An 11,597-nucleotide genomic window follows, 5' to 3' on the forward strand; every position below is an offset into this window, starting at 1 on the left:
GCAGGCTGAGCAAAAGAATAGGGAATGACAGATACGAAACCAAAAAAGTAGCTGGGCACTGGTGGCTCGTAATCCTAGCTACTGAGAAGGCTGAGATCTGAGGACTGTGATGCAAAGCCAACCCCAGAAAAAAAGTCCATGAGAATAAAAGCTCCCAATTAGCTAGCCAAAGCTGGAAGTAGAACTGAGGCTCAAATGGTAGAGACTACCCTTGAGTGGAAAAAGCAAAGGGACAGCTCCCAGCCTCTGAATTCAAGCCCAGTACTGGTACAAACACACAAACAAAACACGAGGTCATGATTTGTCAGATCCAATTGTGCTGAAGTGTTCCATAGGAAGATTGTAGGTGTTATATGGATATATAAGCATAAGGCATTTTACCTAGTTTTCTTAGACTTCCTTTAGGGAGCGACATTCAAGCTGAAGGCTAGGATGACTAGGAGATGTGGAAGTGAGGCGTGGTTCAAGTGGTAGAGAAAGAACCAGCCTTGACAGGAAAAAGCCAAGCAAGAGTACAGGCCCTGAGTTTCAACCCTAATACCTGGAGGGGGCGTGGGGAGTAGGCTAGGCTAAATGGGTTATCAGAGGCAAAAAATGATGTACAGGTACATATCAACACCTGTGGGTGCATGGGCGGCGGGGGGGAATCACAATGGCCAGACTTTGGTGGCTCACACCTGGAATCTTAGCTACTCCTGAGGTCGAGATCTGAAGATCAAGATTTGAAAGCCAGTCCAGGCAGGAAAGACTGTGAGAGTCTTAGCTCCCAATTAACCACCAAAAGGAAAAAATAGAGATGTACCTCAAGAGCTGCAGATTTGAGTGAAAAAGCAAAGAGACAATGACTAGACTCTGAGTTCAAGCCCCAGTAATGGCACCAAAGGGAAAAAAATTATAATGTAGAATCTGCTGAAAGCGTTCAAATGCTAACATGTAGCTAGATGCTTGGGCACGTTGTACCTCCTGAGCCTACCTCCTCTCCCTTCTTTTGTCTCTACATTAGAGTATACCACCAACAGTCCTGACTTGTTATTAGTCATAATTCAAGTGACGGGTGTCAGCCTGCTGCCACCCCTGGGGATTGCCATCGCCGTCATTGTCACCTTCTACTGCTACCGAGTTCACCGGCAGCAGAAGCTGAGCCCGTCCTGGGAAAGCAGCAAGACTCGCAAGCTCATGGAATTCAGCGACCACTGTGCCATCATCCTGGAGGACGACCGCTCTGACATCAGCTCTACGTGTGCCAACAACATCAACCACAACACCGAGCTGCTGCCCATCGAACTGGACACCCTGGTGGGGAAAGGGCGCTTTGCTGAAGTCTATAAGGCCAAGTTGAAGCAGAACACTTCAGAGCAGTTCGAGACTGTGGCTGTCAAGATCTTCCCTTATGAGGAGTACGCTTCCTGGAAAACGGAAAAGGACATCTTTTCAGACATCAACCTGAAGCATGAGAACATCCTGCAGTTCCTGACGGCCGAGGAGCGGAAGACAGAGTTGGGGAAACAGTACTGGCTGATCACTGCCTTCCACGCTAAGGGCAACCTGCAGGAGTACCTCACACGGCATGTCATCAGCTGGGAGGACCTGTGCAAGCTGGGCAGCTCCCTGGCCCGGGGTATCGCTCACCTGCACAGTGACCACACTCCCTGTGGGAGGCCCAAGGTGCCCATTGTACACAGGGACCTCAAGAGCTCCAATATCCTCGTGAAGAATGACCTGACCTGTTGCCTGTGTGACTTTGGGCTGTCCCTGCGTCTGGACCCTACTCTGTCTGTGGATGACCTGGCCAATAGCGGGCAGGTAAGTTAAATTCAATGCCAATCCTTCTGACTTGGAGCCTGGCCCAAACTTAGCTCTTCTGAAAACAAACAAACAAACAAAAAACCCATGCATTTTATTTAATATTTGTATTAGTGTCTATCAATTATGCATAGTAAAGAGCTTCATTATGACATTTTCATACATGCATATAATGTAATGGCCCCTCCCATTACACTTTCTCATTCTCCTGCTCCTTCTCCTCTTCACATTCCCCTTTTACTTTCCTGTTATGTATCCCCCCACACCCTCCCCAAGCTTGAATTCTACATATGAGAGAAAACATGTGATAACTAATCTTTCTGAGTCTGGCTTATGTCATTTCACACAATTATCTCCATTTCAGTCCATTTTTCTGCGGACAACATAATTTCATTGTTTAGAGCCAGATTATACTCCAGTAGGTGCAGGTACCACATTTCTTTTATGCATGGTTGATGGACACCTGGGCTGATTCTGTAACTTGGCTAATGTCCCATCTGGCTAACCCTTACGGTTAAACTCAGAGTCTCACAGTTGCTGGATTTGTTTATTTGGCTAGTGCTCTAGCATTTGAGCCATACCTCCAGCCCAGTGTTTTGCTAGTTATTTTGAAGATGGAGTCATGTAGACTTTTCTGTCAAAGCTGGTTTCAAAATCAAGATCCTCCAGATTTTAGCTTCCTGTGTAGTTAGTATTACAGACATGAGTTACCAGCTTATCTCTATTTTTCCCTCTCTTTCAGTTTTACTTGGTTCTTTCTCCTCTACACTGTTGTATACACACACACACACACACACAAACACACACACACACACACACACACACACACACACACACACACATAATCTTTAAGTAATTGTACAAAGAGATTTTTTTTGTCAATCCTGGGGCACTGTCCCTGAGCTTCTTTTGTTCAAGACTAGCACTCTACCAATTGAACCACAGTATCACTTCCAGCCTTTTCTGTTTATGTGGTACTGAGGAATCAAACCCAGAGCTTCATTTACACAAGGCAAGTACTCTACCATGAAGCCACATTCCCAGCCCAACAAAGGGATCTTAAATCAACATCTTAAATCAACCAATGTATGTGCACAATCATTTTGATTAATGTCAATAATCATATTGACTTCTAGCTTGCAGAGGTAGCCTTCTTGAAACCTACCTAAATCTGCGTTCTTGTGACACCTACCTGCATGCCGAGGATGGTGAACGTGGTCATCAATAGTCATGAAAAAGGACTTTGGTTAACAACTTATTGGAATGTGACTAGAAAAGGCCAGGACACCCTTCCCTGGTGATGAGCCCAGGCATTCACCAGGCTATTTTCTCTGGCCAGTTGGCAGAATATTCTTCTTCTTCTTCTTCTTCTTCTTCTTCTTCTTCTTCTTCTTCTTCTTCTTCTTCTTCTTCTTCTTCTTCTTCTTCTTCTTCTTCTTCTTCTTCTTCTTCTTCTTCTTCTTCTTCTTCTTCTTCTTCTTCTTCTTCTTCTTCTTCTTCTTCTTCTTCTTCTTCTTCTTCTTCTTCTTCTTCTTCTTCTTCTTCTTCTTCTTCTTCTTCTTCTTCTTCTTCTTCTTCTTCTTCTTCTTCTTCTTCCTTCCTCCTCTTCCTCCTCTTCCTCCTCTTCTTCCTCTTCCTCCTTCCTCCTTCCTCCTCCTCCTCCTCCTCCTCCTCCTCCTCCTCCTCCTCCTCCTCCTCCTCCTCCTCCTCCTCTCCTTCTCCTTCTCCTTCTCCTTCTCCTCCTCCTCCTCCTCCCCCTCCCCCCTCCCCCTCCCCCTCCCCCCTCCCCCTCCCCCTCCCTCTCTTTCTTCTTCTTCTTCTTCTTCTTCTTCTTCTTCTTCTTCTTCTTCTTCTTCTTCTTCTTCTTCTTCTTCTTCTTCTTCTTCTTCTTCCTTCTTCTTCTTCTTCTTCTTCTTCTTCTTCTTCTTCTTCTTCTTCTTCTTCTTCTTCTTCTTCTTCTTCTTCTTCTTCTTCTTTCTTCTTTCTTCTTCTTTCTTCTTCTTCTTTTTTTTTTGGTTGTGGGGCTTAAACTCTGGGCTTGGGCCCTGTCCCTGCACTCTTCAACTCAAGGCAAGCCTTCTACCGCTTGAGCCACAGCGTCACTTCTGGTTTTCTGGTGGTTTATTGGAGTTAAGAGTCTCACGGACTTTCCTGCGCTAGCTGGCTTTGAAGCATGATCCTCATATCTCAGCCTCCTGAGTAGCTAGGATTACAGGCATGAGCCACTGGTGCCTGGCCAAGGATTTACTTCTTATATATTCAGAAGTGTTGAATATGTGAAGTTTCTGCCCAGGCAACCCTCTGTGCTCCCAGCTACCCAGGCAGTGTTGAGGTTAACATGTTGAAATAGAAAAAAATCCATATGTCAAGGCCATGACTCATACAGTGACCCATTAAAAAGAAAGCTGTCTTCTACAAAGTGCCTATAAGAACCATTCCTTGGAACACTGGTGTCAAATTACTTGACCTCCTTAGGTCCTTGACAAGGTCTGGCAATTGTTGTATAAGTCAAGCTGTACAAGCTACAATATCATACATTTAATTTGAAAGTGATATTTTGTTAGAAGTATTTTTCTTATTCCTTTGAATCCCATGTTCACCTATGGTCAGTAATAAAGTTGACCACAGGCCTATGAGTCAAAACACAATTATGTGTCACATCTTTAAAAATTAAAATATGATTTGGATTTGATCTTGTCCTGTGAAAATACTTTCATGTAATTTTAATTTAGGTGACTTGTAGAATTATATCTTGGAAATTATAGTCTAGGAAAACTAGACTATGTCTCGGAGTAAACAAAGATTAAAACAACTCTTAAGTGATCAAAATGAATGTCAATTTTTCTCATTTTAGAGTTTCAAGAATTAAAGAAAAATTATTTACTTTGCACTAACTCACGCTTGTAACCCTAGCTACTTGGGAGGCTGAGTTCTAGAGAATTGAGACCTAAGACCAAACCAGGTAGAATAGACCACAAGACTTCATCTCTAAAATAACTAGTAAAAAGCAGGGATGGAGGCATGGCTCAAGTGGTAGCAAGGCAAACATGTATAAGGCCCTGAGTTCCAACACTGGTACAAAACCAGAAATGTTTAATTTTCATTGTAAAAGCAAAACTAAGCATCTAAAATGTCTTGCTATATTCTCTCATATTATCTGTAATGACATACATTAGAAGTCAGATAAGTCTCTGCCACTTCTTTGTTCCTTTGTTTATAATCTTCCAAGGGTTTTCTGGGAGAGATGTTCTATTTTTTTTTTTTTTTTAGTGACTATATTGCTCTCTCTTTCTGTGTTGTTCTTATTTAAAACTTCATTGTGGAGTTTTTGTTATTTTTGTTTTTGTATCTGAGCCTTTGCTCTCTCTTGGTTATTTTGCTCAGGTGGTATCTTGTAGCTTTTTGCTGCTTAATTGGAGATAAGGTTCTCATAGACTTTTCTGTCTTGGTTCTCTTTGAACTACTGTCTTCAGATCTCAGCCTCTTGATTAGCTAGGATTACAGGTGTGAGCCACCAGCATTTGGAAGCACTGTGATTTTTTTTAAGGTAATCTGCATGTGGGAGTGACACGTATCAACCCTGGTGTTAAAATAAAGACATTGTAATGAAATGAAAGGCCTCAATGCCTGTTTTTATTTAGGTGGGAACTGCAAGATACATGGCCCCAGAAGTACTAGAATCCAGGATGAATTTGGAGAATGTTGAGTCCTTCAAGCAAACAGATGTGTATTCCATGGCTCTGGTGCTCTGGGAGATGACGTCTCGCTGTAATGCGGTGGGAGGTATGTATGTACAGACCACAGTCCTGGCATGCTCCTGGACCTGCCTTCCAAATGATAGTATATTACTATTTGCTCTGAGTATGATTCTAGGGACTCATCACAAAACAGTTAACTCCACAGTGGCAACTACTAGAATCTACTCTACAATCTTGGGAGCTAAGCTAAATGTTTTAAAATCTGATATTATTGTTTGTTCATTTGTATTTTTTGGGGGCCAGAACTGGGGCTTGAACTCAAGGCTAAGGTACTACGACTTGAGCCACACCTCGAACTGCTTGTGCTTTTATTTTGTCCTTTGTAGTACTTAAACTTGGGTGCCTGGGTGCTGTTCCTGAACTGATTTGCTTAAGGCTAGCACTCTGTCACTTGGAGCCACAGCTTTCTTTTCTGGTTTTTGAATGGTTAATTGAGTCTCATGGGGACTTTTCTGCCTAGTTTGTCTTCAAATTGTGATCGTAGATTTCACCATCCACAGTAGCTAAGAATATAGGTTGAGACATGGATGCTTGGAAAGTTGTTTTTTATTTGTTTGTTTATATAATTAATTAGAAATGAGTCTCAAAGACTTCCCTGGCCAGGCTAGCTTGAACCAACAATTCTCAGATCTTACCCTCCTTAATAGCTAGGATTACAGACATGAGCCACTAGCAACTGACAAAATATGTTAACCTGAAAGCCAAGTTTGGAAGATAAACTTTTGTGTCTTCTTCATTCTGATGGCTCTATATCATTACTTTTTCTTAGTGCACCTCTTCACATATATTTTAATAACTAAAAAGAGACAACACTAACAATGTGTCTGAGAATTATTTGTTTATCTAGTGTGTAATATTATTTAGATAGGTTTCTTTTGGTGTTTTAAAGCTTTTCAGAATTACAAAGTCCAACAAAATATTTTGACTAAGAAGTTACTTCCATAGACATGACTTGTTTGATTTAGGCAAAACCAGCAAAATGGTTTGACCTATTTGTTTAGGTTTTGGAAACTCTAAGGAAGAGAGGTTATTGAGGGAAGCCATCCAGTAATTAGGATGACTGGCTTCTTTTCTGCCTTTCTTCTATAATCTCTAAGTGGTCTGGCTTGTTTGCTCTTTTTTTTTTCCTCCAAGTTTAGTCCCTTACTCTTCTTTTCCTTTTGAACGTTCCCGTTAAACACACTACCATAACTTCCCCAGATTCCATTGCCCTGTCTTCTCAGCAAGCTGTACATAGAGCTCGCTGTTGCTGGTGGCTGTGCTTGCTCTAGGCCTTGAAATGTAAATAAGATAGACATCACTGGGGCTCAGGGGCAGGGCCATTGCTTTAGGGAATATTGTGCCAGTAGAACAGCAGCTGTCTACTTAGCCCTATCTTTTTCCTATTGATTCTCCTCTCTTGATTTCTATCAGGGCTCACCTGAGCAATGTACATCAGACTGGTCCTAATGGCTGACAGATGAAATAACGCTCAACTTAATTATTTTAAAATGTGTGTTTTGTAATAATTTTAGACTTGAAAATAGTTGCAAAAGCAACATAAAATCTCCATCTTTTTTAAAAAATGTGTGTGTGTGTGTGTGTGTGTTTGTATGGGGGGGGGGTGAAGGAGGAAGTTTGAACTCACAGCTTCACATTTTCCCTTGCCTTTTCTCCTCAAAGATAGCACTCTACCACTTGAGCCACAGCTCCACCTCTGGCTTTTTGTTGGTTAATTGGATAAGAATCTCATGGACTTTCCTGTCTGAGCCAGCTTTAAACCACCATCCTCAGATCTTAGCCTCCTGAGAGTAGCTGAGATTACAGGTGTGAGCCACTGGCACCCAGCAAGTCCTCATCTGTTTTTAACCCAGCTTCCTCCTAAACCACAGCATCTAACTATCAACACCAAGAAGTTAACATTGGTTCAGTGCTCTTCATTGATATAGATACCCTACTTGTATTTAGATGTCTCCATTAACAGCCTTTCTGAAGCAGGATCCAGGCCAAGTTACACGGTGAGTGGACATTCATGCCCCATAGTCTCCTGCTCAGCCTATCCTGATTTTCCATAATCTGGAGGCTTGAAAAAAGTGTAGACCTGTTGCTTTATTGACAGCTCCTCACTTTGTATTTCTCTGAGGTTTTCTGATCATTACATTGAGATTATATATATGGAGCAAGAATGACAAAGATAGGTTGCTGTGGCCCTTCTCAGTGGGTTCAAGGTCACTGGTGTCAGAGGAGAAATTTGATGACTCTTTTCAGGCAATGTTTTATAGCTTCTCCAAGTAAAACTATTCTTTTTCTATTTGTAATTAGCCCATACTTTTGAGGAAAAATACTTTTACTTGTTTCTGACAATACCGAGTACCTGTGTAGTACTAGGGTTCCCACCCCACCCCCTCATCATTTTACCCATTAAATTGGGGAGGCATCAGTAATTCTTGCTTCCAACAATTATCACTATTATGTGCTTACTGGACATATTTTATTTTCCTTCATTGGTATTCTCCTGTGGGGAAGATCTGTCCCTTCTTCTACCATCTCATTATTTATTCACTAATTATGTATTTAGATGAGCTTTGACATTATGGATATTTACTCCATTCTATGCATATTCAATACCGCTGTTATTCATTTTGTTCTTCAGACTACCACAGCTTTGGTTACTGGCTCAAACTTGTCAACATTTTATCCATGATAAAAGCTATCCAGATAAAGATTGATACCTTTGCAGGCTCAGATTCTTCATCCCTTTCAGAACATGTTAGACTGATGGGTCCAGGTTCACCCCTTTCTCCCTGATCCTTGCTGGACCACGACCTCTCTCCCTGGTCCCCCACGGTAGAGATGCTGTTCTTCTCTGCTGACACTCCTAGTTCCTGGTTACCTGCCTGAGATTTCTTCTCTGATATTACTGCAAGTAATTTTTTTTTCTTGTGCAGTGAAATTTATTTAACCGAGTTTCAGCCACTGAGAATAATTTTCTGCCTGAAAGCTTTGACAGGACCAAAGTGAATCTTTAGTCTGATAAGAACTGTGTCAGAGAAGATTCTGTAGTCAGTGTTGGAATAAATGTACCTAGATTTCAGAATCTTCTCCTGTGCTGGAGAGTGTGTCTCTGTCTTTCGCTCTGTCCATGCAACTGCTTATGATGGCCCAGCGTGAGTTCCCTGCTCCTGTTTTTATGTGGAAGAATCTAGGCACATGGGGAAGAACAACTTTTCCACATTCTAAAGTGGGGTAATCAAGCAGTCCTAAGGAAAGAACAGGATCTGATTTGGAAAGCTTGTCTCAAAAAGTCCTTTTATAAACTTCATGGTAAGAACAGATGGCTTTGGAGAAACCAGCTGCCCTGTTTTTTATTTTCTTTGATTCTTTTTCTCCCATGTCCACTCAGACTGATGAATCAAGGCTGTTTTATCCATCCTTGCTTTCATCCTGACACAAAGCCCTTTCTTGAACTAAGTGAGTGAGCAAATGCTGTACACCCACCCTTCACTTACTCTGTCTTCTCCTTTCGAACTATTGGCATTTGGGGTTTTGTTGATTTTTATTACTGCCTAGTTCATCTTAAAAACCCAAAAGACAGATTTTTTTTAGTCTAGTCTTTTTTTTCAATATGAAGGCTTTACTTTCTTTAAAATTTATTTATTGTTACTATAAAAGTGATGTACAGAGGAGTAACAGTTATATAAGTCAGGTACTAAGTACATTTCTTTTTGAACAATGGCACTCCTTCCCTTGCTCTCTCCCAGTTGTTCCCTCCTATCTCCACTCACAAGTTGACAGTTCATTTTCAACATAGTGTCTAGTGAGTACCACTGCTGTATTTGTTCACCTTTTGTCCCTCCACTTCTGTGTCCTCTCTTACCCTCCCAAAGACAGATAAATGAACAAAGATGACAAAAGGAAATGAAAACAAAAACAGCAATAAAGAACAAAAAACCCCTCCTATTCCTACTTCCCAGAGTTTATTTTGATTATATATATATATATGCATGTGTATATATATGTATGCATATATATGTATATGTACGTATATATGTATACATACATACATATGTATGTATATATACATATACATATATATATGTGTGTGTGTGTGTGTGTGTGTGTATATATATATATATATATATATATATATATATATAGTTGCTGTTGTTGTTTTTGTTTTTGTCAGTCATGGGGCCTGAACTCTGGGCCTGGGTGCTGTCTCTCAGCTCTTCATCATACAAGGCATGTATTCAAGGCAAGCACTCTCCCGCTGAGCAACCTTCCCAGCCCCGATACATATTATTTTATATGATCAGATGCACATATTAGCTTAGTCTTAATATCAGAGGCCTTCTTTTCCATTCAGTGAGTCCCATGGAGAGTGCAGAAAGCCAAAAAACAGATGTACTTCCTGCAAGCCAGGGATTCTGTCACACTCTCCAGCTGTTACACAATCACAGATGGAAAAGACAGACCTTCACCTCCATAAGTTAATAGTCTGCTAGAAACAGACTTCACTTTTTCAAAATTGACACATGAACATACATTTCTCACTTTTCTAAACCAAAAAAATGACATTAAATACCTCTAGTTGACATGAGACTTTAATTTGCAAAGTAAAAGGAATGAGCAAAAATGTAAACTGTCTTTCCTTAAGATTTAACTCACTCAAGTACACATACACACCAGAGAGGAAAGTGGTCCAAAAAAAGAGATATTTTGTAGCGAAAGTGGCATTGGTTCTGTTGAATAGAGCCACAAAGGAACAACAGCTTATTATTGCATAAGCACCAGCCTGTGTGCAGTTAATGTAATCCACATACAATGCTTTGAAGTGTGTGCTCTTGTTAATCCTTTGTTTGCAAATGGGAAAACTCAGGCTTTGGAGACAGAAAAGCTGAGGAGCCAAGAATGAAAGCCCTTTTGTCAACCTGATGGAGAGCTAGCCTGACTGATGAAAAGTAATGACATTAAGTTGTAGCTACAAGTACCCCGACTACCATGGAGTGGGTTGTCAGCTTTGTGCTATGTGTCCTAGAATTTATGCAAAAGCCCTTATGCAAAGCCTTTCTGGGGGTAGGTGGAGAAACACTTGAGGAGCAGTTAGCAGTGGCCTAGTTCCTGAAAGTCTGTATTGGTGGGTTTTCTTCTCACCTTGGTGGGCCTTTGTCAGTACAATCCCTAGACACTTCTGTGCATTCAAGGAATGAGTACCTTAAAATCTGGGATCACTTTTGTTGTGTTTAACAGTGGTAACTGGAACTCAGGAGACTGTCTTTCTCATTTGGCTTTTTCTGATCTCAAGAGAAAAGAGTCTCACAGAAGTTGTTATTATTGTTGTTTTGTTTTGTTTTGTTTTGTTTTTGCCCAGGCTGGCTTCTAACTGTGATCCTTAGATCTCAGCCTTCTGAGTAGCTAGGTGTCCAGCCCAGGATCACTTCCTTACCCTTATTTCTCTTAAGGATGGATGTGTTCATTTGTTCACTCAAGAATTATTTCATGAATGCCTGCTGTGTCTCAGACACTATTCAAAAGGCTTAGGAAAGTAGGTTATATTTTTGACACAGCGTCTCGCTTTGCAGCCTTGGCTGGCCTTAAACTTGGTATGCTCCTGTCCCAGTGCAAGGATTTTTCAGGTGTATACCACAATGCCATCCAGGAACAGCAGTTTAAAAAGTAAACGTTTTTTCCCCAAGAGACAGTCTAGTGAGAAGGTACTATTCTAGAAAGACAAATTAATGAGCCAATAGCTCATTTAGAGGTTAGAGGTGACATAGATGAGTGTTATAATTTTAGAAGCCAAAATACAGTATGTTAAGGGGACAGATAATGACAGAGGCTGTTATTCCAGACACTTTGATCATCTGAAGGGAATAGAAAGGGAAAAAGTCTTCACAGAGTTGTTTGAAGAAGGAATATAGCCAAAGGAGATGATGGGTGGGCATGTGACTGCCTTAAAAAGGAGAAAAAGTCATGTGATGGACATCCAGCAAAGACTGGCATGTAACTGGCTGGGTGTCCGGAGAAAGTGATTTAGTGAGGTGTGGGAGGGGGGCA

The 11,597-nt window shown here is 41.2% G+C and overlaps 1 protein-coding gene across 1 annotated transcript in view; it reads left to right on the forward strand.

Moving 5' to 3' along the window:
• Window positions 1-11,597, forward strand: part of Tgfbr2 (transforming growth factor beta receptor 2) — a 93,100-nt gene that overhangs the window by 65,259 nt on the left and 16,244 nt on the right. Inside the window, exons 4-5 of the mRNA XM_070006479.1 lie at window positions 1,004-1,803; window positions 5,445-5,586. Coding sequence (XP_069862580.1) covers window positions 1,004-1,803; window positions 5,445-5,586 — 942 coding nt within the window. The remainder of the gene's footprint in view (window positions 1-1,003; window positions 1,804-5,444; window positions 5,587-11,597) is intronic.

The sequence above is a fragment of the Dipodomys merriami genome, unplaced genomic scaffold, assembly GCF_024711535.1.
Source record: "Dipodomys merriami isolate MVZ:Mamm:240054 unplaced genomic scaffold, mDipMer1.0.p SCAF_7, whole genome shotgun sequence".
In the NCBI taxonomy this organism is placed as follows: Eukaryota; Metazoa; Chordata; class Mammalia; order Rodentia; family Heteromyidae; genus Dipodomys; species Dipodomys merriami.